The sequence below is a fragment of the Dipodomys merriami genome, unplaced genomic scaffold, assembly GCF_024711535.1.
Source record: "Dipodomys merriami isolate MVZ:Mamm:240054 unplaced genomic scaffold, mDipMer1.0.p SCAF_1, whole genome shotgun sequence".
In the NCBI taxonomy this organism is placed as follows: domain Eukaryota; kingdom Metazoa; phylum Chordata; class Mammalia; order Rodentia; family Heteromyidae; genus Dipodomys; species Dipodomys merriami.
This window is the reverse complement of record NW_027202270.1, coordinates 3,709,520-3,736,986: the sequence shown is the minus strand read 5'-3', so window position 1 is coordinate 3,736,986 and position 27,467 is coordinate 3,709,520. Positions and strand designations below refer to the sequence as shown.

Sequence of the window (27,467 nt, the reverse complement as noted above, 5' to 3'; positions counted from 1 at the left end):
ACCTTTACACATTTCAGTAAGGGACCATCTGTATCTAAGGAAATAGTTTCTGCTGGGCCCAATGGCTCACACCTGTAATCCTAGCCACTCAGACTAAGAACTGAGGGTCAAGGTTCAAAACCAGCCCAGATAGAAAATTCCATGATACTTTTATCTCCAGTTAACCAGCAAGAATCTGGAAGTGTAAGGTGTGTCTCAAGTGGTAGAATACCAGCCTTGAGTGAGAAAAGATAAGAAAAAGCTCATGTCTCTAAGCTCAAGCCTAGTACCAGCACTTAAAAAAATAAAGAAATAGAATCTGTTATTCTTACTAGCATAAAATTGGAAATTTTACTGTGCTATGATAAAGGAACTGTTGATAACTATAAGAACACAGCCTTCATGCTAACATGTACACCTCTGTGTCTGAGCTGGAATTACAATGTGATAAATATGTCTGCATACGGATAAGAACTTTAAAGGGAACATGGAGAGGACAGATTAGCTATTAAGCTGATAGGAAGTTAACTTGGCTTCTGGAATAATAATAATAATGCACTCTTGCTTAAACCTGAATAAAATGGAACTCTTTTAACTGTAAATGAAGGAAATGAGACTTTTATTATTATTATTTTGATGTCTCAGCACCGCATTTCCCAGGCCCTCTCAGACAGTAACGACCTCATTTGATCATTCAGAGTAACTGACAAGCACACCTCGGAAGTTATGGTGAAAGCAGTTTTATGGGGAAGAAAAATCACATCCGTGTGTAAAGGATGTATTCCGAGAAGACGACCAGTCAAAAGTTTTCCAGTCTCTTATTTTTCTGCTACCATCTTTGTTCTCGGTTCAATTCATGTGTGTTCTGGAATTGGGAATTTCTGAGCGAGCCTTGGGTTGGGAAAGACAAAACTTCCCAGCAGATAGCATCGGCAGCCCTCAAGTTAGCGGGGTCACGTGGGAGGGGCAGGCGAGCGTGTGGTGTCACCTGAAGTCGCTCTGGCAGCCCGACTACAGAGATGGCAGATCAAATGCTTCGGGAAGGTGCTGGCTCCCGTGTGGAGGTTGGTGGTCCGCTGATCACAGCCCCTCAATTATGGCCTTGTGCAAGAGCGTGAGCAGCAGTCATTAAATAATTATGCCTTTGATTAGTTGCTGTAACTGCCCATTGCCTTTGAAATACGATCACACAATTTGGGGTTTTATTAAAAAACAATTTTTTCCTGGAATTGTTACAAAAAGATTTCATGTTTAAAGAAAAAAAAAGTCTGAAGAAAAGAAAGCCTGCAATATATTCTGTTTGAGAGATTGACGGGGGTGGGGGGGGACAGGGAGGGAAGGAGGAGGGATGAAAAGATGACTGTTTCCCATTATCACTCATTTCTGTCTCAGGAAGACGAAGGCGGCCCTAGCCCGTCTCCACACTCGGCCTCACAGCACCTTCTCAAAGCAGTTAGTTAGCAGGTCCTCAGAGGGGAGAGATTCGGACAGACTGCCCCTGGGCCAGTCCCAGACTCTTACTGCTTGGCCGTGTGACCCCACTCCTTGTATAAGGTGCATTTCACGTACATCATTCAGCTTCGGAAGTTGATGTAGCCCTCACTGGTTTCCTGAGTTACAGAGTGTGTGTGAGAGAGAGAGAGAGAGAGAGAGAGAGAGAGAGAGTGTGTGTGTGTGTGTGTGTGTGTGTGTGTGTGTGCGCGCACGCGCGCACATACACATTCAAGTCTGAATGCCAGCTGTTCAACCCTATGATGTGAAATGGTTTAAAAAGGCAGAGTTTTTCTCCGCTAGCTGGGGGCCCAGCCCTCCCATTTCTGTTCTCCCATTCCAACGCTACGCCCACAAGAGAGTGAAGCTGAGAGACCATGGAGCCCCAGTTTCAATTTCCCCATCAGCCATCCTCCAAAAGAGCTTTTCCCACTGCACAGCGGCCCCAGAGAAGCTGGAGAAATGCTTCCATCAGTTACTGTTCTGTGTCCAATCTCCTGAGAATCTCCTAAAAACCTGCTGCTTCCCCGTGCACCTCAGAGGCTCTGCCTGCCTCCCCGGCTTCCCTCTGTAGTCCTGTTCAACACTGGAAAATGGTGTAATCAAACTCCTTGTCTTGGTGTTACACCAAAACATGTCATTCCATCGTTCATCTATAACTCAGTATGTTTTTAAGTTGATAGGAAAGTCAGCTCTCCACCAAACCAGACCCTGTGGTTTTTATGGTACATCCTAGAGTTTTTTGCTGCGTTTTTATTCTCCCTGTATTCGGGGGTTAGTGGTATTTTCCATGCCTATACCCACATTATGTCATTCCGTTCAAGACATTAGAGATTTCAGACTATAAATGCTAGAGAGAAGGCACAACTAGGGAAAATGTTTGCTGTAAAGCAAGCCATTCTGAGTTATGATAATGACTGGTCACCTACTCCCCAAGTTTTGTTTGGTGTGGGGTGTTTTTCCTGTGGTGGGGATCGGTGGTACTTCCTGGATGTGCATCCTCTGGTCTTGCTTGGCCTTGGGTTGCGTTTCATCCTCTCCAAGTCTCCTTCCCCAGAAACAGCCATTGTGTCAAGCCGTCCCGCAGTTCGACTCCCACGTTGGCACAGTACAAGAATCTTCTGGGTTGCCTTTTACGAATAAAAAGAAAATACCAACTGCCTTTTGACAAGAGAACTGCACATTTACACAGTGCTGTGGAGCAAACAGATGTTCAGGTGGCCAGCACAAGCAGTATCCCCCATCTCTAACCTCACAGTCAGCTGCCACTGACGGAAGACCACGGGACGGTGGGCATGCTGCACTGGGAAGTGACACAAAACCACCTCAGCATCCTCCTGTGCCCGTGGTGGCCCCTGGGGCTGTGGCCAGCCTTCCCCTCTCTCAGGGGCTGTGGTGCTGTCCTCTGCCCTGTGAGACTTAGACAGGAGACATCCTTAGAAAGGCAGGAATGTACAGCCAGGGGGCACAAGGAGTTGAGTTATATGACAAGGCGATTGCTTGGTTTTGCGTGGAGGTGCTTGATTGTGCTCCCTTGTCTGAATGAGAGGGCTATTTGTTTCGTTCCAAGACCAAACATGGTTAGAAATGAGAGACACACCTCTTCCACGCAGCCCCTTCCACCATGTCGGGCAAAGGTCCTATTAGTTCTCATAATTGATTCTGAGGGCTGCAGTGTGCCTCATTTAGCCAGCCTGATTCTGTCCATCCGTGCCAGGGATGGCATGTACCTGCCCACGTACCCATCCAAAGTGGCTGATGACCCTCGGACACAGCCTTACTGCCGCATCATTTTGTGATCAGCTATCTGAGGAATATTTATCTAATCAACAAAGAGTGCTGTCACACTGAGACCGGAGGTGACATTCATAAGTCTATGGCTTCCTGGTACAATGAAGTAGGAAGAGTGGAGGATGAAACCCTGCTCATTTGAGCATGCCAGACCAACTAAGGACTATTGTTATTTCGTTTTTGGAGAGCCAGTTGAAAGAGTTGCACTGTGGAAATCTGTTCTCTGATTGGTTTTCAGGCTTCCCCATGCTTTCATAAGATTAAATGCATTTTTTGTTTAGAGCAGCAACTTGCCTTTCAAACTGCATTCCAAGGCTCTCAAGACCCCTTTGAAAAGCTGCAGCTCCCCCAAAATAAGGAGATATGTAATAATTGGGAGTTGTTAACGCTAAATGATTCCAGCCACTCTTAACTTCGTAGAAACCCATAATTTGCACATTTCTCCTTTCTGTCTGTCTCTCTTTGAAGCGTTTTTGACTGTCTGTTAGTAATTACGAGGAGTTGAGTGTATTATGCCGGGCCTCATTTGGTCGTGCAGACACTGAGTTGGTCGTGCATAACTGTCAGATACTTTGTAAAGAAACTCTGTCTGAATTAGAGTTGGTGCCGGTCTTTCTGCATTATGTGTAACCCTCGGGTTGCGTCATGATTTCCATCCCTCTGCCAGCCTGGTGGCCCAGTACCCGAGGAAAAAGACTAGCCAAACGTGGGCACCACACACTGGGGTTGCAGTACCAGGTGTCTCTGGGCCCTGCCTTTCTCATTTGACATTCACTCTTACAGATCCTGCCTTTTGAACACACAAGCAACAGAGCGCCGTGCGAGATGTAAGGGAAGTCTGCAATACCACACTGTCAGGTTGCATGGAAGTAAACTTTCTCTCTTCCTAATCTGTGTTTATCCAAGCTTCCATCCTTTTCATTCTTAGTGAGTACATTGTAACCAGTGTAATGCCCCATTTCACATCTCAGGGTCTCACTCTCAGCCATGGGCGTGGTCTTGCTCCCGTGGTCCGTTTCTGTGATCTTCATAGCGCAGCCCTGTGCCTAGCCCAGTCCACTTTTCACATATTGCCACCATTGCATTGCGGAGACCCTGTTGTTCCACTGATAACGACCTCTCCCCGAGCACACCGACTTTTCTCCCCACCCCACATGGGATCAGAAAGTTCTGCTTCGTTTGCAAGCTCCCTTGAGAAGACAGCAAGCTCACAGTCTGCCCCAGCTCTGCACCTGATCTGAAATGACTGTCCGTCAGGGGATTTCATGCTCAGAGAAAGCACCTCGTGCTTTCCATACCGTGCCATTTAAATAGCTGTTTGAAGCCGTGAGACCCCTTGTTTGCAGGAGGGACTGCCGCTTGTCCAACGAGCAAACCTACAGGATGGAAAAGCTGCAGAGTTCGGGCCCTGCTGCCTTTCTGTCCAAACAGGTGAAATTCTGGTTTTAAAATGATACATTTGGTGGTCTGTGTTTAAAAGAAGGAACTAGGCTCCTAAAATTATTTTAAAACTTAAAATTGCAATCAAAATGAAGATGGCACTGAAAAGAGCCCTCTGAGCCGTCCTTAGGCCAGGCCACCGTCACCGCAGCCCAGTGCGGTGGGCACTGCAGTGCCAGGCAAGGGCAGAGCGCAGGGACCTCCGGCTGGAGTGCTGGGGCTCATTTTGACACGGTGTCTCTGGTTCCCCTGTAAGTGAATCTAGGCAGCAGCCTCAAATGTACCCCTGAGACATTATCGATGATAATACGATTGTATTTTCTCATTGGAAAGCTTCTAAACATGGAGACTCAGAGCAATCAATGCCCCAGGAGACAAATGCACATATCAGGACCTTGGTATCCAGCAGAATATGGCCATTTGTTTAAGAAGAAGGAAAAGGCATGACATTTTACACATTAAAATTGATTATTTCATCAATAGGTTAATAGAAAAGCAGGCCGCAAGTTCTCTTCCTGCTTATCCATCCCTATGGTAATGGGAGATCGGAATATGAAAAATGCCAGACATAAAGCCGCCAGGAAAAGAGGTTTCTGCACTTGAGCGACCCCCCCCATCCCCCGCCCCGCACAGGTGTCAGCCTGGACTCTGCCTATTTATATGTAAATGTTTTAGGAAGAGGTGAGTTTGACCTGAGGAGTGCAGTACCTTCATGGCTACTTCTTCTAGAACTTGTAAAATATGGGCCAAGACTTACACTCTTTAGCAGCTTCAGCTGCTAAAAAAAATGAAGCACCTGTGTAGCTCTGTGGAGGCTCTGTCCTACCTGCAGGGCCTGGTGATGAGCCCCAAAATACAGGTTTTAAAACTTTTCTGTTTGGTTTCCCTCACTGCTAATACAGGTACTAGCAGATGCCCCAAGACCCCTTTCCCAGGTATGCTGCTACTAGATTCACACTTAGGTAAGACTGTCCAGATAGTTATAGAGACCATGAAGATACGGAGAGAAACAGCTCTCCTCGTGAAAAATTAAATGTAGAGCCAGGTGCTGATGGCTCATACCTGCAATCTTAGCTACTTAGGAGGCTGAGATCTGAGGGTTTTGAGTTGAATCCAGCCCAAATCAAGAGACCCTTCTCTCCAATTAACCAGCAAAAATCTGGAAGTAGAAGTATAGTTCAAGTGATAGAGCACCAGCCAGGAGTAAAAAAGCCAAGCAAGACCTCAAAGCTCTGAGTTCAAGCACCAGTACTAGCACCAAAAAAAGAAGACGAAAGAGGAGAAGGAGAAGAAGAAGGAGAAGAAGAGGAAGAAGAAGAAGAAGAGGAAGAAGAAGGAGGAAAAGAAAGAAAAGGAAAGAAAACCGTCACTCTGTATGTGGTAAAAGGGCTTCAGTCCCCAGCCTGGGTGTCTGCTCCGTATTACAGCTTTTATTAAATTACTTACTGAATTTGAATGTGTCCTGAATAGGACACAAAGTAATTCTTAGGTGTTCGTGCTGGTCCATCTCTGGTCCCCAGAACATACCTGTGCACGGAGGCTGCTGCCAGTGCCTGAAGTGTTCTGCCGGTGTATCTTATTCCTGTCAGTGTTGCAGAAAGGTCAGCCTGCCTGGACCAGGGAGCCGGGCTCAGAGCTGCCCAGTGGCCAGCACGAGGCTTGTCAGCCTGGCCTCTAACATGTGAGCACCACAAGGTGGACATGAAAGGCTTGCCTGCCACATCAGAGTGCTTTTTGCCTACACAGGAAGCTTCCAGTAGGTTCTCTTCCTGGCTGTGGGAGTTGGAGACAGGTGTCCTGTCATGTATCTGCCTAGGAGGCAGGCTTCTCCGTCCAGCCCTTTGATGTGTGTGTGTGGCCACGTCTCTAATTACATGGGCCTGAAGATTACTACCCGCACCCCATCCCCCTGGTCCTACAAACTCTCCTCGAAGGCTGTGGGGATCCTCAGGCTGGCCTCTTGGGAGCACCAGCACCCCACATCTCCAGTTGATGGTTGCAGACTGGGGACCCGGCGAGGGGCAGGTCCCTAGAGAAGGGTCCGGTCTCGCCCCATCCTGGCAGCACACCCCGCATGGGGGTCCTGCTGGGCCGTGTCCATTCAGCGCTGCACGTCACCGCTCACCTCCGCCTTCGTGGGCAACTTGGCGGCAGTCTCTCACTGAGAGCTTGCACTAGTCTGCTGTGTGCAGGTAGCCGGGAGCGCCTTCGGACCCTGCCACATCCCCGGGGGAGGGCGAGAGTGGACTCCATCCTTCTCTTAGGAAAACGGCTCTGGTGCTTTGCCTCTGTTACTAGGCTGCTGCCCACCTCCAAACCTCTGTGTGCGTGCGTGTGTGTGTGTGTGTGTGTGTGTGTGTGTGTGTGTGTGTGTGTGTGTGTGTGTGTGTGTGTGTGTGTGTGTGTGTGTGTTGGAGACTCCTTTTATGCAATCTCTTGGTTTTGAAGACCGCCCTTCTGCAAGGTGCAGACACAGTCTGCCTGGCCAGCATCTCTGGTGTTTGCCAGTCGCACACCTCTGTCTGTGGGTCCTCCAAGAGGCCGAGGCCTGAAGGCCAGGCCAGTGTTATTCTGCTCTGAGAAGTCACAGGTTTGCCAAGGAGGACGCATGCACTTCCTCCCCGGGCATTTCTTTGATTTGGTGTGGACCTGACCGCACAGGCTCTGCTGACCTCGGGCCGGCGCGGGCCAGCAGGAGCCCCGGGCGCCTGCCCACTGCGTGAACTCGCGCCTCAGAGCTAACTTCTCGTGCTACTTTGACATTTCTTTTCTCCCCTTTTCATTTGTTTTCTTTTTCTTTTCCTTTTTTTTTTTTTTCTCTCTTTTTCCCCCCTCTGCCCTCTCTGCTCTCGGGATGCAGCCAAACGCAAAGCATGGAAACTAAACCGTGTTGGTAGCCTGCGAAATATATACAGCAGCAGCAGTACCAACACTGAAGGTAATGCCTCACCCCTACCCCTGCCCCCTCCTCTCCATCCTACTTCCCCTCCTCCCCCTCCCTTCCTTCTTTCCTTCCCTTCCCTCCCTCCCTCCCTCCATCCATCCCTCCCTCCATCCATCCCTTCCTTCCCTCCCTCCCTCCACTGCAAACATGAAACCATGATCACCCACAGCTGCATGCTCTTATTGTGTTTGCCGAGTCATTCCTTTGGTCTTTCCATCTTTTTGTTTGTGTGTTTTATTTGACCATTCACGATCCTTTCAGCTTACTTAAATTTTGACCTTTCCCTCCAGTCGTAGAGTAGTGATGTTTAAATTACTTCAGAAACCTATTTCCTCCTCTTTTTTTTTTCTTTTCCCTTATACATGTGGGCACTCAATGTAATATTTCCCAAGTTATTACAGTTTTTAAAAGTGTTAGTATCAGGTGTAATGATCTGTAGCCAAATACAATAGTGTGCCGTGACATTTAAGTAACAGTCTTAATTTGTTTTGTCGAAGCATTCCCCATAATGCTCTTTGCTGCTCTAGTCTGGAGGCAGGAGGCAGGCCGGCCCGGGCCATTTGCATGGACTGCTATTGCTTGTAAATTCCGTATATTGTTGTGTTTCTAAAGGTCGTCCGGTGCCAAAGTTCACAAATTGACTTGCGTTTCTTTTTTCACCGAAGACAGCCGTCATTGCTTTTGTATAATAGCAGATTGAATTTTTTCCCACCTTCATTTGAACAACACAATTATAAATTGCCTTTTTTTTTATGATTACAAATGTCAAGGGTCAGAATTATTTTGATGCCAGGCAAGGGAAAAGCATCACCGTCACCCCTGGTGCGTGCAGGGGAGGCTGGGAGGCTGGGGTGTAATGCGCGCCATGCAAAGCAGGTCACAAGCCAGCGAGCTTAGGATAATGGGGGGATTTTTTTTTCACTTAAGTACAAGCCAAATGGGTCAAGTAATGGCGAGCTCGCGCCCTAACACTAATTGACTTATTTGGGGATGATTATAACTGTAATATTTTTCTTAATGTCACTGTTTTCTGGGCTGTTGATTTTAGCGATTGCCAAGCGGCGGCATTAAATCTCTTGTAAATTTTAAATTGCACGCTATTTCTGTAAACAAGTCCCTACTTCGCATCCTGGTCATTAACCTTTGCTGATTTATATCACATCCTCTTTCTCTACCCTTCACAATTACTCCTGTCTTGCTACTGAAAACCCGGCGCTCAGCCAGAAAAGAAATGAATCTAGAAAACAAAACTATATTTGCACAATGGCTTGTTAAAGAGCCATTTTTTTAATCAGACTTTTTTTTTTTTCCTTCCTCAAGGGAAAATTGTCGGTGCAGGTACCAGTGGAGCTTGGCCTGTTGTTATCTTCTTTTAAAGCGTCTAGCATTCAGCATAAATAAGAGCGAGAGAGAGAAAACAAGACAGAAGGGAAATAGTAGAATTTAAGAAATGCTCCTATTCAGTTACCATTTTTCATTGCATTTTTAAAGGTGTTAATGTGCTCCTTCGCGGGCTTTTTTTCTTTAATACTAGCCTTTTGGCTTCAAGTGCCTATCATTCCTCTGCCCTTGCCCACCTCGAATATGTATGTGTGGATCGAGGTCTGGGTTTCAGGGTGCTGGGATTCCAAGTGGGGCACCACCAGGACACAGGCCTCCAGCTCCCTAGCCCTGCGGTGGACAGTCCCCACCAATGGCAGCCGGTGGGCAGCTGGGCTCCGTGTCACAAGTGGGAGGGTTACAGAGCTGCTCACTCTTCAGCCTTCACAGCCCTGGTAACCCCTATCCGTCCACCCATTGGGCCAGCACCTTTGGGGGGACCTAGTAGGGGGGTGAGGGGTCTCACCCAGGCCACTGCCCACTATCCTGAGGGTTTGGAAGTAAATAATGACTTCTTGAAGCTGGGTAGCTGACTCACACCTATAATCCTAGCAACTCAGGAGGCTGAGATCTGAGAATCACAGTTCCAGGCCAGCCGGGCAAGAAAGCCCATGAGGCTCTTGTCTCCAGTTAACTAGGAAAAAAAAAAAAAAAAAAAAAAAAGCCAGAAAAGGAGCTGTGGCTCAGGTGGTAGAGCTATCCTTGGATAAGAAAGCTAAACCAGGACTGAGTAGAAGCCCCAGTACTGGCACAAAATGATGATGATGGTGATGATGATGTCGACTGCCTAACCACTTCTTTCATTCATTTTCTCAGCCATATGTTGGTCCAGAATTCAGTTACATTTATGAATTTTCACTTAAGCAACATACATGATCGTCTTCTTTTACGTTGAATTTCTTCAGGTTAATTACCGCTCCTGTACAGTTGCATTGCATATGGCTTTTCATAGCATATGGCAGAATTTGTGTCATATGTCATCGAATTTCTGATTTCCAGCCTTTCGGTGTATATTTATGCATAGTCACTGTATATTAAGTGGCCCTTCATGAACATTATATCGCAAGCAGTCTAACATTGGTTTTAGCCCGAATCAAATCTTCTCTAAAGTACACCCACTTCATTCAGAAGCTCCCAGGACACTAACACCAAACTAAGGTTGGCATCAGGGTTACGTCCTGTGGAGGTAGTTAGAACTTGAGCTGAAGGCATGTCGGGGCTGGGCACACATTATGAGCTGAGCCCAGGTGGGGCCCAGGGCTACGTATCTCCAAAACCAAGATAAAAGCATACTTTGTCAGTACATTGCACTGAGTTTCAAACCTTTGTTGCTTGTATGTGTGTGTGTGTGTGTGCGCGCGCGCGCGTGCTCATGGCTTTTAGCCCATCCCCTGGGCACTGTCCCTGAGCTTTTCCTGCTAAGGCTGGTGCTCTACCACTTGAGCCACAGTTCCACTTCTAGTTCTTTGCTGACAAGTTGGAGATAAGTGTCTCATGGACTTTGCTAGCTGAGCTGGCTTGGAGCTGTAGATTACAGGTGTGAGCCACTGGCCCCCGGCCTTTCGTTGCCTTTTCATAATTAATCTGCTTCCTAAAGTGGGTGAGATTTCGTGTCCTTCATCGGGAATGGCTATGCCTGTGAGTGTGTGGAGGAAGGCGTCGCTGTGTTAGCCTTCCCCGCTGAGGAGAGCAAAGTCTTGACTTCTAGAACACCGGAGGCTAGCCTTGAGAACATCCAGCTCCATCTCAGAAAACAACAACAACAACAACAACAAGAGATATCTATAGGAGCAAAGAGACGGTGCGTAGAAGAAACTGGGGCGGAAGAGGGCAGGACTGTGCAGGGCACTCTTCAAGACCAAGTGAAGCAGCCAGCAAGACTTCTTCCCCAACAGCCCGAAGCAGGTGGCAGTGCTGGCCAGAGCGGCGTGAGGAGCTGGGACGTGGAGGGCCATCGAGCCCTGTGTGGCACGGGGAGCGTACTGTTCGTGCGGATAAGGTTAAGTAGGAAAGACGCGAGGTGCCGGGGCCAGGGGCCAGGGGCTGGGTGCTGATCCGGAATCGTTCTCTCACAGTGGGCGGGTCGGTCCCCAGGTGAGTACAGCGCCTTCGCACTGTGCGGGACCCCATGCCCAGGGTCGGCTCAAGTCCCCACTGGGCCCTGCCGTCCCGCAGTGCTGCTCCGGCCGGTCTCTCTGGCGCGGGCCTCCTGGATGGAGTCGGCTCTCATTAGGCACAGCCAGTGGAAAGCCAGCCACCGATGTCGGGGGGGGGGGGGGGGGGGGCGTCTCGCGCACCGTCGCCCGGGTGCCTCGGCCACGCCACGGCGCCGCCCCACGCCACAGCCTGGGGCGCCGCCCCACGCCCTCCTCCACGCCCCGGCGCCGCCCCGCCTCCTCCACGCCACGGCGCCGCCCCGCGCCCTCCTCCACGCCACGGCGCCGCCCCGCGCCCTCCTCCACGCCACGGCGCCGCTCCGCGCCCTCCTCCACGCCACGGCGCCGCCCCGCGCCCTCCTCCACGCCCCGGCGCCGCCCCGCCTCCTCCACGCCACGGTGCCGCTCCGCCTCCTCCACGCCACGGTGCCGCTCCGCCTCCACGCCCCGGCGCCGCCCCGCGCCCTCCTCCACGCCACGGCGCCGCCCCGCGCCCTCCTCCACGCCACGGCGCCGCCCCGCGCCCTCCTCCACGCCAAGGCGCCGCCCCGCGCCCTCCGCGCCACAGCCTGGGCCTCCGCCGCCGCTGCTCTGACACGTTGGCTGACCCCGCTGCGCGCCGTCTTCTGCTCACCGTGCCCAGAGCTGAGCTCTCAGACTGGGGAGAGCTCCGTCTCCGCAGGAGCTGCCCAGAGAGGGCAGCCGGTGGCCCTCCTGGGGACTGTCTGGGGTGGTGCAGGGGAGGGGAGCCCACACTCCCCGACCTCGGATCCCGGGGCAGCCTGATGTGCTGCACAGGAAGAGACCTGCGGCAGGAGGAGCGCGGGGATGGCCCGCCGGCACCCCGGCGCTCTGGGGGCCTGGTGGAAAGGAAGGGGACTGCACTGGGTTCAGGGGTTCAGGACAGGCTTTGTATCTGGGGGACTGGACGCCAGGAGCCCACAGCTGACCGCAGCCCTGGCCCGGCAGAGTCCCTGCATCCCAGACCTCCCTCCTGGAACCCAGAACCCAGGCCCATGGATAACGGTTTTCCACCCCGGGTTCTCGTTCATCCTGAGTCGTTGCAGACACCGTCAAGTGGTCACTTCCAGCCAGAGGCTTCCTACGTGTGTTTTCCAGGCGAGGGATAGTGGTGGTGGTTCCGGAGCCTTCCAGACAGATGAGTTACCATTGGCCTGGGGGATAGTGAGCAGCGCTGGGGTTTAAACTCCAGGCTTCACCTGCCCTCGCCTTTTTCACCTGCATTTGGGGGGGGGGGTGGCTCGGGGTGTGTGGTCAGACCCCCTGCCCCTCCGTGCCCTGATGGATTTTGTGCGATTCAGAGTGTTTCCATGCCTGAGTCTGGCTTACCCGTCAGGAGCAGGGCCTGCGAAGAAGTTGCCACCCGAGATAGGAGAGACCAAAAAGTCAAATATAATCTATTTTCCCCCAGATTTTTAAGCTTAATCTTCCCAGTTCTACCAGCTGTCACCCTTGGAAGAATTGGTGGCTGTAGGAATAAGGCCGAAAGCTCAAGCCCTGGAGTCCGATCTCCCCAAAAAGTGAAGGTCATTCCTAGGACAAGTGGCAGAGCCCAAAGTATTGCTTGTGTGCCAGGTGAATGACCTCGAGGGCTCCCATCTGTCTGGACTGCAAGTCCGTGTGCCCAGAACCGTGCAGATGTAGGGACCGTTAGCCACACGTCTTCCACACCCCAAAATGCAGTCGGTTTGAGATGGGGTACTTGTTTTCCCCAGGAGCTGTGGTTTTAGATACGGCCCTTAAGACCAGGCAGCACCCGGTGGTCTGCTCCGCTCTCAGGCTCGTTAGAATACCTGTGGGAAACAAACACCGGGTGGCAGTGCTCCACAGGCAACACTGCTGTTTGCCCTGTGGGGATTTGCTTTTTCAAAACATACTTAGTCAGGCTCATGTCCTAAATTAAGCCCTTTTACAACACCTCGGTTAGGCTGTCTTCACTAAGTGAGGGTCTTTTGACAGACTCAGAGTTTTAAAAAAAAAAATTTGCCCGAGAACCATAAAGAGAACGTGTGGAATGGCCACAGATAACGATCTTTTCTTTTTGTTGAAAATTAGTCATTTTTAGCTGAGATCTGAGGACTGCAGTTTCAAGCAAGCCTGGACAGGAAAAGTCCCTGAGGCTCTTACTTCTGATGAACCACCAAAAAGCTAGAAGTAGAGCTGTGACTCAAGTGGTAGAACACCAGCCTTGTTCAAAACTCAGGGACAGCACCGAGACCCTGAGTTCAAGGCATACGATACACACACACACACACACACACACACACACACACACACACACACACACACAGCTATTACTACTACTACTACTACTACTACTGATTTCTCACGTTGGGAGCGGGGTCTTTTTTTGTATCCTAGGATTCTTTTTATCTTGTTTTTACAATTTTGGGACATATTCTCTTTTCTGTGACACTTATCTTTTCCTCCAAAAATGGAGGGATTTTGAAAGCACAAAGTTGAGTTTGGTTTTATGGTGCATTTGGGTTGACATCGTGAGCATGTGATTTTCAAGTATCTAAACTATACACCGATTTCACATGGGCAGAAATATTGAAGCATTTTACAAAATGAGTGGCTCTAAAACGTAGCCTATCAGCCTGAGGCGTGTATAATGGTCTCCCTTGAGCACTTTAAGCACAGACAGACAGGGTCAGACAGACAGACAGATGGTCAGACCTAGGGGGGCCCCCGGATAGCAGAGATACTCAGCGGGACTCAGGCGTGGTGGCCTGCAGGGGTGTCCTGTGACAACCCTGGGCTCTCAGGACCAGCTGGGGACGTCTTTCCTTGCAGAAGAACCAGGTCAGCAGAGACTCCCTTACAGAAATGTGCCGCGGCCCCCGCCAGTGAACAGCAGAGCAGAACCCCCTGAGTAGATGCCCCATTTGGGGGAGTCGGCGAGCAGCCACGCATAGGGAGGGCTCAGGCAAAGGTGGTGTCACAGGTGTCAGACTATTGAGGGGGGTATGTGGTGCACCCTCAGGTCAAAGGCTCGGTCCTCAAGACAGAAGCCAAGGTGGACAGGGTGGTCAGTAGCCATGGCTGGTGTCCACAGGGCCCATGTGGAGGCCTCTGGGCTTGATGCACCCAGGACTCTCCTGGGCCTTGTCCGCCATGAGTCCATCCGTCCATGCACACGGGCTCTCTGCAAGGCGCTTCATTCTCTCCTCATGTTGGTCATGAACCGTGTGAGGGTCACGCTCACCCTTAGAGGTGCAACACGGGACCGGCCTCGGAGCAAGGGTCCGGGATGCAGGAAACCTGGGCAAGCTGCCTCTCCTAGACTCACATTCACATCTAGCCAGTGCAGGCTGGCGTGGGGGACCCCAGCACCCCGTCCAGCCATCCCAGCTCAAAGAGGAGCAGATCCACTCAGCCCTGGGGTACCCCACGTTCTCCACTCAGCCCAGTGTCCCCCTCGTTCTCCACTCAGCCCAGTGTCCCCACGTTCTCCACTCAGCCCCTTTGTGCCCTGTGTTCTCCACTCAGCCCAGTGTCCCCTTGTTCTCCGCTCAGCCCAGTGTCCCCCACATTCTCCATTCAGCCTAGTGTACCCCACGTTCTTCACTCAGCCCAGTGTCCCCACATTTTCCACTCAGCCCAGTGTCCCCTTGTTCTCCGCTCAGCCCAGTGTACCCCATGTTCACCCCAGGAGAGTTGGAACGAGGACCTGGATGGCTTAGGCCGTGACAGGACTTGCCCTCATCCCTTTCCTGAGCTGGCGTGCGCCCCCCTCCCAAGCTTAGCTGTCCCGGGGTCCCCTGTTACACAGCGGCCATGTGTACAACTGTTTTCAGATGCTTTTAGCCCTTAAACTCTTTGTCTACTAGGATTCCACGGAAATAATTGATGACTGATTGGCCCATTAACCTTTAAGGGGAAAAAAAAGTTTGACAGCCCCGACTTGTGTAACGAGGGGGGGTCCTTGAGCAGCCAGTGCCAGGGCTGCGGAGCTGGCCCCCGAGGAGGAGGAATTAGCCCCCCGGGGCCTCGTCTGCATAGAAACTGGACGCAATTAGTGTAATCCCTGTGTTATTCATGTTGCTGGGAATAATTGGACAGGTTGGTTTCGACAGGTTCATGGTGCTAAAATACTATTATAGTGGACTTTTCCACAGCCAACCGCTAAACAGGGAGCCGAGGTCCCTGTGAGCCCAATCATAAGACTTTATTAAGTAGATGCGCTCTGAAATGCGAACCGCCACACACCTGCCACCCCAGGCGTGGGGTGTAGTGGTATTTTTTATATTTTCATGGTGGGGCGGGGTGGACTTGGCTGTGCGCAGGTGAATCTCAACCTGAGGACTCAATGTACATGCCAGTTAGGACCTTCCATCCGCAGAGCTCTTCTGAGAGCCACCACAGTTCTGTTGACGGTCGGTTCGTGTCCGCAGGGATGTCACTAGCAGTAAGACAGGACCTGCACATGCTCGCTTTGCAGGCGTCCATCCTTCACGTTTCAAAGCAGGGACAGAGACGGGGACACTCGGGGCTGTCCTGGTGACAAATCTGTCTCCTGCTACTACTTGTTCTCTCTCTCATGTTTTAATCTGGTTTCTGGAGACTCCCGCATCATCATGGTGTCACTTCAGAAAGTTACACAGTGTCCTTCAGGCCATTGGTGAGCTGGGGAAGCTGTGTCGTCTGAGCATGAAGAGATGTCAGTATTCTGCCCATAAGAGAGACCGAGAGACTACTTGGCTCCAGACCACATGTGCTGTTACGGGGTTGGGTGCAGAGGGCCAAGTGGGAGTCTTGGCGAGCCAGCGTAGTGCAGAAGGTGCGCCACTCTGGACACTTCCAGCCCCGCTTCGCTGTCCTGCGGAGTTCTGTCTCCGCCTGGTTACCCACAGGGCGTTCTGAAGGCCAAGGTTTTTCTCCCTGAGGAGGAGGCAGAGGCACCCACACCGTGAACCAGGCTTTGACAGGACTCGGTGATGAAGGGCGGCTCTGTGGCCCCTGCTGACGGGAAACCCAAGAACACTGCTTCCTGTTCCTGTCTTGGCACCAGTCAGACCATCACAGGCCCATGAAGCAGAGTGACTCACAGGAGAGACTTTCTAATCCCATTCCCAGCGTCTCCCACCTGTGTTAGATCAGCGGGGCCAAAATGGTTAGGGGCTCTGAGGAAACTGCTTGATCACCTGACCTCAGCAGTAAGGAAAAAAAAGAGAGGGGAGAGAGAGGGAAAGGTGGGGGAGAGGCCCTGGGAGGCCTTCAGTGGGACATTACAATGAGTTGTCAAGGCAGAGTTGCACTGACGATCCTTCTTCCTATCTGAGTAAGTGTGCATGCTGACCACTACTTGGCACCACTTAGGAAGGTCAATCTCCTGGGAAAGGGGTCCAGCCATGATCCTGGTCATTGACTCAGTTGCATTCTTTGGAAGATGAAGAGCCGGGAGAGGCTGGACAAGGGGAAAATACCTGAAAATCACGGGCTGTGAAGGGCAGATGTGTGCCTGGAGAGGTGAGCCAGGAAGAAGAGAGGAAACGAGAGAACAGGAAGGAGGGGCACTGGGCAGGCATCCTGTGCAGAGGCAGGCTGCCCACAGAAGTGGACCAGCCTGGAGAAGAGTGAGGAAATCATTGCTAGGCAGATACAGGGGGAACCAGATCAAGGAAGCAGAGAGGAAGAGGAAGGCCGGGAACTACAAGGAGAACCATCTTCCATACTGGAAAAGGAATTGGCGCCTCATGAGTGGGAGAAACTGGTTCTTTACCTCAGTTCTACATGCGTGGATACCTTTGGGGGCGGGGGCATGGAATGAGTAGGGCACAAGAACCAAACCGTACTTTAACAATGTCATCTGTAGGTTTTGTCTTTCTCTGAAACCTTTGACTATTACAGCAAAGCACCAACTGCATTGGAATGGGGGAGGAGGGGAATGTTCACATGCACTGTATCACCATCTCCACCTTCCTCTTACCTTTGTGTCCCCCTGGGGACCCTGTGCCTGTGTGTGCCTGTCCCGCCACGCAGGGGCTTAGGAGAGCAGCCCAGCCCGTGGCCCCGGGCGAGGAGCTAAGGGCTGAGGGACCCAGCATGGTACCTGTGCCAGGCAGACCCAGTGAGCGCAGCCCGTGATTCTGGTTAGAAGTCAGACTGGGAGAGTTTTATGGCAGTCTGGTGTGCAGAGATCTAACTGAAGCTAATGGTTGTAATTTTTTTTTGCACTAGACAATCTAATAAATCCTGCTCAGAGGAAGCTTTTATGTGCACATTTGAATGGCACAGATTTAAGAAAACGTGGAGCCCGTTCGGTAGATCTCCTAATGAACAATTGTCCCATCACCCATGAATTACCAAGTTTTCCTTATGGTCTAACTATGAGTTATGTAGTTCCTGCCTGCCCTGCCTGTCAGTTCACTCAGAGAGTTTTGCATAAAATACATGAATCGGGGCACCAATTTACCAGTATCTGGAAAGGGCATAAATCCCCGCGTCAGGACGTGAAGGCTTATGGGTGGAAGTAGGTCTGTAAAATCCATGATGTGAGCGTGGGCCAGCCCGAGGAAGCCTGCTTGAAAGTCAGTCACAAGGATTTTGTATTTGGTTTGTTAATGAAAAACCCAACAAGTCCCTCCATGTCCCTGGGGAGAGAGAGAAAGGCCTGAAGGTGCCCGCACCCCTCCTTCAGGGTGATGTGGGAGGCGTCTCACTTCTGTGTAGGAACAGGGGTCGCTTAGGCAAGCTGACCTCTGCCCCCAGCACCCTTGGTTTCCTGCTAAGCCCTGGCAGCTCTCTCTGCCCAGGCCTGACCTCCACTGGACGTGGTAAGAGTGCACCCTTGGACCACAGGCCTTTCCGGCTGCTGGCGGCCATGGACCCTCCTAGCAGATGTCATTTTGTTTTCCTGAGCAGGGCACCCCCAGGAGAAGCGGGAATGCTGCTTAGTGCAGGACCCACGGGGCTCGGCCCTGCTCACCAGGGCCTGGCATCTGGGAGAGCCACAACAGAGCATGGTCATTGCTTTCAGGATGTATAAAGATGTCGTGTGAGAGTGGCCTCGACTTGTTTCCATGGTAACCAGAAGCAGGCAGGGGTGGGGGGAGCTTTGAGGACCTCAACATCCCCTCCCTGGGCAGAGTGGAGCTTAGGGACATCTGTGGGACCGGGAGGAAAGGGACACAGCCACGGGAGCAGGGTCTGTGTTCTCCCAAGCCTAAAGGAAGCAAGGCAAGGTGGCAGAGACCGCTGCTGTGGCACTGGGGACAGGAGGTAGGACCAGAAACAAGAGTCCTGGTGTCCAAGGCTTCAGGGCCAGCATAAGGAAGGCCCGGGAGAGCGGCTTTGTCTCAGGGAGGCAAGCCAGATCTGGCAACTGAGCGAGGTGAGCCAGAGCCTAGGAGCAGGTGGCTGGCGTGCTAGACGTGAGCCAGAAGACAAGGAGGGAATAAGGAGGTAGGACACAGGCAGATCGTGCTCTTCCTTCCTAGCAAACTGTAACCAGGCCACAGTCACATAGCCAGATCACTGGCCAGTGTGGGAAACTACTACGCCCCACAGGTGCAGCTGGAACTTCCGAGTGGCTGTTCTCTGAGTGCCCGGCTGGAGTGAGAATAAGACCCCGTGTAATGCAGGTTCCCAGGAAGCCCCAGCCCCAGGGCCTGGCGGGCAGGACGTGAGCACAAGCCTTTCTCTGAGCCTGATGCAGTAGATGCCCAGAAAGGAAAGCCAACCCCACCATCAGCAGCGTGAACTCAGTGGTCAGCAGTGAAGTCACAAGTTTATTTTTTTCTGAGTTGTTTAGTCCGTGTCCAGCCCTGTGGTGCGGCCTTCACGCGCTGACTTTCATTCTCCCCAATCCCCTGAGCGCTGATTGAAAGCCAGCAGCGCCTGCCGGCTTTGGGAGCGAGTCTTTCGTGTTGAGAGGTGTGAGGCTCAGATCTCCCCTGCCGGAGCTCTCCCATCCTGTGTAGCCCCCAGCCCCACGCGGGCGCCATTGAACCCAGAGGAGCTTTGCTGACAGAGGCCCGGCAGAGGCCCCGCGGTCGCATGAAAGCGACGTCTTCATCCTGCCTCTGTGTGTTTCAGAACAAGAAGAAAACTTTGAGTTTATCATCGTCTCCCTCACTGGCCAGACGTGGCACTTTGAAGCCACCACGTATGAAGAGCGAGATGCGTGGGTCCAAGCCGTGGAGAGCCAGATCCTCGCCAGCTTGCAGTCCTGCGAGAGCAGCAAGAATAAGGTAAGGCCCTCAGCAGGCCGTCCCCAGAAGCAAGATCGCTGATCATTACTGGGCCCAGAGCAGGGCTGGGGGAGAGGGGAGACAAAGGCAGCAGGCAGGAGCTGCGGATGACATGACCTGGGTCTGCTTTGTGAGCAGACCAGTAACGGAAAGGGCGAGGACATCTTTGAATGGAGATTCACCATGTGTGCTGCGTTGGTATCCAGGCTTGGGTTGCATCTGTCGGGAGGTTTGTCCAGCATCAAATCCTTGCTCTTACCATCCAGGCTCACAGGGGATGCACGCATGTGTTTGTTGTAGGCAAAGGAATCTTTTGGAGACAGAAGTGTGTCTGTGTCTGTGTGTGTCTGAGTGTGTTCTGGAGCTTGAACCTCGGGCCTGGGCACTATCCTTTAACATTTTCATTCAAGGTGAGCTCTCTGCCACACCCCCCAGTTCAGGCTTCTGGGTGGCTCATGCTCATGGACTTTCCTGCCTGGCTGGCCTCAAACCTTGATCCTCAGACTCAGCCTCCTGAGTAGCTAGGCTTACAGATGTGAGCCAGTGGTGCCCTAATGGCTCTGATGGACTTTTTTTAAGGCTTATTGTACATACTTAATTTTGGTTGTTCTTTGGGCAGAATAAATCAGAAAAAGAGACACAGACTAAGAGGCTCACTGGGCCCTTCTCATTCGTGCCCCAGTGTAGACACATGCCAGTTTGGAAAACCTACTCTTTGTCACAGATCAAAAGGAAAAGGGGGTGTGCATTCTAGACCACTGATGAGTCTTTTTGCAGTTGCTTAGCCAGAAAGAAGTGTGGAGGTTTGTTTGGGAGGGTTTTTTTGGGTAGGGAGGTAATTTTGTCTTGGTTTGAGGCTTATTTGTTTTTGTGCCAGTAGTAGGACTTGAACGCAGCGCTGCCCCTTCACTTTTTCCATTCAAAGCTGGCACTCTACCACTTGAGCCACCACTCCACTACAGCATTTTGCTGATTAATTAGCAGTAAGAATCTCACTGACTTTCTTGCTCTGGATGGCTTCAAACTGTGTCAGATCTCAGCCTCACGCCGGCATCAAGGACGCGGTGCTCTGACCTGTGCTTTCCAGAAAGGGTACTGCTCAGTAGTACTCTCTCATGGTTGTTGTGGTTGTTGTGGTGGTTGTTATCATCGGTCGTGGGATCTGAACTCTGGGCCTGGGCGCTGTCCCTCAGCTCTTCAGCTCAAGGCGAGCGCTCTACCACTGAGCCACAGCGCCACTTCAGGTTCTCACCCCTGTAATCCTAGCTCCTCAGGAGGCTGAGATCTGAGGATCACGGTTCAAAGCCAGCCCAGGCGGGAAAGTCCATGAGACTCTTACCTCCAATAAACCATCAGTGGTCCTCTTTATACAAGTTATTTCTCCCAATGCTCTTTCCTCCAATTTCGTTCTCTTAACCTGGGATGTATTAACCTCTTCGCTGGCACATTTCGGAGTATAGGAGAGCAGTTCAGTTTTTCAAACTGTAATCAACTAGAAGCTTAAAAAAAAAAAAATGTAGCCTCCCAACCCACAATTGCATTTGTAATCATTTAAAGAAATTTCTGCCAGTGATTTATAGTCAGCTTTGTCATTAAGAAGAGTGTCTGTCTTTTAGAAAGATAGTCTTATTTTATTACCCTCTTTATCCAGGGTAAACCAGACTACCATCATTATTATTATAATGTGATTTGATTCCTCTTTGAATAAGTTTTACTCTCAGAGTGAGAGAACTGTGTCTTCTATGCTGTATACCCTGCTGGCCGGCCACATCCGTGTATAGGCACAGCACGGCTCCCAAGGAAAGCCGAGGGCTCTGAACGAGAGTGAGAGGGTAAAACCCAGGCGCCTGGCCCACAAGGGGCCGCTCAGTACAGACTGGGCCAGCGCAGTATTTCAGCTGTCTGTGGACAATTCAGAGCTGATGGCCACAGGCAGATCACCCCATCAACCATCCCAAAACTTCACTGGTACACAAGAAGAAACAGGAAGGTTCAGAGAGCACTCCGTGTGTGTGTGTGCGTGGGTGTGCGCGCGCGCACTTATAGGAGAAAGCTCAGAGGAACAGAACAGACTGTAAAATGTTACTACCTAATATCAGAGTTTAGAAATTTCTATGTCCCTTTTCTATATTCTAAGCTCAATGCAATAGACACCTATTTTTTCATCCAGCCTGAAGAGGACCATCTAGAGGAAGTTTAAGAATAAATGCCCCATCCTCACACACGCACACACACTGCCCTCACCTCTCCCTGCCCCTGCTCTGCTCTGTGAGCGACTTTGTTGCTGTAGCAACAGATGGAAAGTGAACCCCTGGCCGCGAGGTGCACGTGCTAGGCTTTGCTGGTGAGCGGCCTGGAGACCACATGGTACAGGGCCAGTGACGCCCTGACATTTGCTACCTAACTGTTGACTTCCCTCCTCCGCACTTCCCACGAGGAGATGAATGCCGGCGAAGGTGTGAACCCAGCCCCATTCTCCTGCCCCCCCCCACGTGATCACATCCGTCTCGAGACCATCCTGATGTAGTGTTTCTCTGTGGGTTATGCCATTTCCTGACATCACAGAAGGAACACTTGCATCCGAGTCTCCCTTATCCTGTATTTGCACACAATGTGTTCAACTGTTCCCTGACGTTATCAGAAGATGTGTCCATTTCTCCTGGGCTTCTTAAATCTTGCCTTCTCTTTTTCTATGTCCAGTCCCGACTGACCAGCCAGAGTGAGGCCATGGCCCTGCAGTCTATCCGGAACATCCGTGGGAACTCCCACTGTGTGGACTGTGATGCCCAGAGTAAGTGTGCATGGACGCAGTGTCCCCGGCTTGCTACTAGGGTGGGCACACGTGTCCCCCGCGTGACCCCCTCTACCCCCACACGAAGGGTCCATGCAGGCCTTAACTCAGTAGCAGTGGGCCGGAGGCTTCTGTTCTAGCTTAAAATGTTTATGTTAAGTTTTATTTTAACACAGTTCCCTTTTTATGGACAGGCAATGTTGTGCATGCCATAATCTCATTACTTGGGGGGGGGGGGGAAGGGCAGGAGGATCCAGGTCCAAGGCATAAGACCTTATCTGAGAGGAAAAAAACAAAACAAAACAAAACTAGAAGCAAAAAGACTGGGGATTGCCTCAAGTGGGAGAATTCTTGCCCTGAGCACAAACCTGAGTTCAATCCCAGTACGGAAGAGGAAAAAACAAGCAAACAAAGAAACAAACCCTTCCCCCGGCATCACCTGTAGAAGTTCAGGGTTTTGGAAACACACTTAGATTTAATCCACCATTACTTGGAAATTTGTTCCATAAAAACATAGCACAACAGGTTAACTTTTGCCCTAATATTTTGTTTTGCTTTTAATTTTCATAATCATATGTTGTAGGTCTTCCGTCCATTTTTCTTAAATTTTAGACACATTTAGACACTGAAGCATATGACTTAACTGATAACAGTTGTAAATTACTGCCTCATAATTATATTGGATAAGGGTTCCTGTGAGCAACCCATTTTCACATCATGCTTTCTATTGTCAAAAATAGAATCTTCCCTTTAAGAGGGTGATCAGGTTTTTTATGTCCTTCTGGGCCAAGACTTCTCTTTCTTCTTTTTTTTTTTTGGGGGGGGGTGGTCAGTCCTGGGCCTGGGCGCTGTCCCTCAGCTCTTCAGCTCAAGATGAGCGCTCTGATCATTATTCCACAATACTGTGAAATTCAGGAAATTATGTAATCACTAATCACAACCAAAAAAAAAGAATCTTGGGGAAGGTAGGGAGGGAAAGGATGGTAGGGGGAAAACAATGGAGGGGGTAACAATGCTCAATAGGAAGTGTACTCATTACCTTACTCATGTAACTGTAACCCTCTGTATAGTATCTTTACAATAAAAAAAAAAAAAAAAAAAAAAAAGATGAGCGCTCTGCCACTTGAGCCAAAGTGCCACTTCCAGTTTTCTGATAAGGGTCTCAGGGACTTTACTGCCCGGGCTGGCTTTGAACCACAGTCCTCAGATCTCAGCCTCTGAGTAGCCACTGGCACCCAGCACAAGACTTCTCTTTCTAATTCTCATCTCCTGGGAGTTACACTCCCTTTCATTTGCTTTATCACTGTTAAGAAACCTTTGAAGAGAGGGAAATCAGAGGCAAACGAGGGGAGAGGCTTGCCAGGGCCAGGGGCCACACTGGGCGTGATGGGTCCAGTCATGGACCCCGCACTTAGGATCTGGGCAGTCAAGGCTGACCTGGACTCTGGAGCTCAGCAGGCTGGGCAGGAGCCCCAGGACCGGGAAGGGAGGAGGAATGACAGGCGTGCAGGGCATGACGTCAGGAGCTGGCCTCCAGCGGGGCTCTGGGTCAGATGGGGTAGGGGAGGCTGAGTAGGAGAGAAGACCTGTGGGTGCCGCTGCTCAGGCAAGACCTCAGGGAAGCGTGGGTGCAGCCCCAGGGGAGCTGCGTTCAGTGGTCATAAGCAGAGGGGAAACAGTGCTATTCTCAAACAGGGGAGAGATGGGTCCTGAGCTGACCTGGGACCCTGCCCAGTTTGCCCCATTTCAGAATGGTTGGAAAAGACAAAGCAGAGCGGGTAGAGGTGGCCAGGCGCGTGTGGTCACCCACACAGGAGGAAGCGCGCCGGGAGCCCGGTGCTACAGATGAAAGGGAAGGAGTGGCCACGCGGGGAGGCTGTCCTCGGGCGAGGGGGCTTCTCCGGGAGAGACCGCTTTAAAGTCTCTTCCTTCCTTTGAATCTTTCAATTTGACTTTCAGAACATGGTGGCATAGAGTTCGAAGAGAGGAACAGTTATTTGAAGTGTGTTTTTACCACAAAGTTTTTAAGCTAAGACATTTTTTTAAAACACCTGACACATTCGATCTTCCGTTTAGGAAAATATCCATAATGGTTTCCAGGCACCCAAGGCTTGCTGTAAGTGCAGCAAGTCTCTACGGGACCACACCGTGCGGTTCATTGCAGGTTTCAGGTCCTTTCTGAGCAGCCAGGGCAGGTGAGCGCTGAGGCCGGCCAGAGGATGGGAGCAGAGGGGCAGGACCGGGAAGGCAGAACTGGACACATGGGGAGAAGAGGAGGTGGACCAGCTCTCAGATGTAATTTGGGGGGCAGTATCAGTACTAGGGCTTGAATTCAGGACTTTGTGCTCTACCTTGGCTTTTCTGCTCAAGGTTGATGTGCCATACCTCCACTGCACCTTTTTGCTGGTTCATGAGGACTAACACAGAACTTTTATGGAGTTCAAACTTCGATCCTCAGATCTCAGCCTCCTGAGTAGCTAGGATTACAGGCATGAGCCACCAGCACCCAGCTGTTGTTATGTTTTGTGCGTGTCTTTTGTTAGTTCCCTTTTCCACTCCCCTGAGGTCACAGGCTGCTCCTCTCACATACGACCCAGGATACAGAGCACCACCTTCTTGAGTATGTGCCCATGTTCAATAGTTGGCTGGCTGAATTTCTGGGAAGTTCCTGGTCATTTGCCCTGGTGAGAATAAAAGATGTCTCCCCAGGAAGTCAGATATGATGTCTGCCGGGTTTTGTCCACTGTCAGCACAGAGCCGTGGGCCCTCAGGGTCCAGGATCAAGGTCTGACCCAAGCTCCTGGTCTTGCCATGGTGTCAGCAATGCTCAAGGGCCCCAAATCGTCCTCTAAATCAGCACGCAGTGATGGTCGTGGGCTGTCCAGGTGGTGCTCCCAGTGAGCACTGGGTCGTAGCAGAGAGGGTTAGGACAGAAGTTCAGGCAGCCAGCGATGCCCTGAGCCGTGCTCCTTCCCTCAAATGCCCCAGTGGACGTGTCCATGGGTCACACAGGCTGTTCCCAGATACTCTTCCCCTGAGGGGAGCAGGGCCTCTCTCTAGTCAAACCAACACTTGCCATCGTGCATTGTGTAGGAGGTTCCAAGATTTTGGCTCAAGCCCTATTTGTAATCATTGCCCGCCATGAGTCACATCTTCCCAGGTTCCTAGAACAGCTGTGAGTACTGGCCGGGGAGCATTTGAAGTCCTGTGACTCCAGCCTGCCCAATGTGCAGCCTGAGCGGCTGGCGGTGTCTGAGATTCCCAGGACAAGCGGCAGTGAGTGACGGTGGTCTGATAGCGGTGTCTTCTGTCCTTTTCCCGCAGATCCCAACTGGGCCAGCTTGAACTTGGGAGCCCTCATGTGCATCGAGTGCTCGGGGATCCACCGGAACCTCGGCACTCACCTCTCCCGGGTGCGGTCCCTGGACCTGGACGACTGGCCCATGGAGCTGATCAAGGTGATGTCAGCCGTCGGGAACGAGCTGGCCAACAGCGTGTGGGAGGAGAGCAGCCAGGGGCGGACGAAGCCCTCCCTAGACTCCACAAGGTAGGCCCCCCAAAGGTGTGCCACCCAGGAACCTCAACAGCTGGGGCGTCCTCGGGGCCAGCGCTCATCAGCCGGGCCCAGCAAACTTGGAGGAAGGCCGATTCGCCCCGTGGGAAATGTCTGTGTTTAAGAATTGGTCTTGAGCAGACAGGATAATTCAAACTCCTTCAATTTTTATGTTTGTTTTTAGGCCTTAGGGATTTCTCTCCCCACTCTTAGAAATGTATTAAGCTCCTAACCTTATGAATCTCTTACTTTAATTAATACATTTCTAATAGGCATAAGCTGTGTTAACACTAATTGTGAGTCTTTGATTCTTTAATTTTGTTTGTTATTCGTCTATCTTTGGTAACCAACCATCTTGTTGATAAGCGGCCTCCTCCCTCTCCTGCTCCCCCCCCCCCCCCGTTATGCAGTGAGTATCTAGTAAGAAAGCGTATTTTATTGTCTAAAACAGATTTCGAACACATTTAATCAACCAAAGACCAGCATATAATGTATGGTGACTCCTCATTAATGTTAATTCTTATCCAGTGTAAAAAACGCATTTATTTTGAGGCCATTTAGTTTCTCATTTTTCATCTATGGCTCTTGGAAGCCATTCTTGAGAGCACTCATGCATGCTTAATGTTCTAAGTGGGGTCGCCCGGCCAAGCCCGGCGCAGGCCTGGCCCGGCCCTGCGCAGTGGGCAGCACAGCCCCTTGGCCGCTCGGGGATGGGCGGCTTGCTCCCTGCTCCCTTCTCAGGGGTGCTCCGTTTCTGATTTGTTTTGCTGATGGTCAGAAAAGATGAACATTCTCGTGGGTGTCATGGTCAGAGAAGAGATTTTCTCACGCAGAGAAGAAAGAGTTGGCGGGTTACGTTGGTCTTCGGTTCAGGTTGATAGCTGTTAACACTGCTCTTCCCAACAGGGCTAGAGTCTGGGCTCAGAAACGTAAAAGGAATTTGTGTTAAGGAATCTGATGTACAATCTCTCTATATATGTGTTCAACTGTGTGATGTATAATAAGGGTGGCCTACAAACCAAACAAGTGATAGACTTTTTTAAAAAAACTAACCTTATTCGTAGAAGTACGCAGAAGTTGGCTGGGTTACCAATGATAAACATTCAGAGAAGATGACATTGTGTTGCAATATCTACTTTTTCATAGATAATAGTATCATTGAAAGATTTTTCTGAAAGGGAAAAAATAGTAAATAGATAAATGTATGAATGAAGAAAAATGTTGAAGTTTGGAAAATTAACTGTTACTCATCCTGCTGCTTAGGTTCAAAAGGAACATGTGCTGTTTTTTTTTTTTTGTTTTGTTTTTTTACATTTTTTTATTGTAAAGATACTATACAGAGGGTTATAGTTACATGAGTGAGGTAATGAGTCATGTGCTGTTTTTTAATATCAATTAAATCTTTGCTTCTCTAGTTATGAAATTTGGGTACCTAGGTAGGACGTGGTGGTGTGCACCTGTAATCCCAGCTACTTGGGATAACAGCCCAAGACCAATCTGGGCAAAAGCATGTGTGTATATGTGTCTTCTCTAAAAAGAAAAGGGAAAGGACTGAGGCATGAACAATGGGGGGCGGGGATTGACGCCAGATAGAAGGATAAAAAAATAAAATAATGTATAGGTTAATTTTAAAGCTGACAGGTACATTGCATTCGTGTCTTTACATTTGTGAATGAACAGTGTCCACATGTAGTAGTGTGGGCGTCTTCGGGGCAAGCTCTGGGGT

At 50.8% G+C, this 27,467-nt stretch overlaps 1 protein-coding gene across 6 annotated transcripts in view; it reads left to right on the top strand.

The window, feature by feature from the left end:
• Agap1 (ArfGAP with GTPase domain, ankyrin repeat and PH domain 1) overlaps nucleotides 1-27,467 on the top strand; it is a 465,820-nt gene that overhangs the window by 383,006 nt on the left and 55,347 nt on the right. For 4 of the 6 annotated variants that reach the window (XM_070011372.1, XM_070011253.1, XM_070011564.1 and 1 more), the window contains 4 exons: nucleotides 7,562-7,639; nucleotides 19,243-19,397; nucleotides 22,098-22,188; nucleotides 25,513-25,735. In XM_070011372.1, the coding sequence (XP_069867473.1) occupies nucleotides 7,562-7,639; nucleotides 19,243-19,397; nucleotides 22,098-22,188; nucleotides 25,513-25,735 (547 nt within the window). The remainder of the gene's footprint in view (nucleotides 1-7,561; nucleotides 7,640-19,242; nucleotides 19,398-22,097; nucleotides 22,189-25,512; nucleotides 25,736-27,467) is intronic. The other 2 variants (XM_070011454.1, XM_070011299.1) reach the window with 1 other exon arrangement.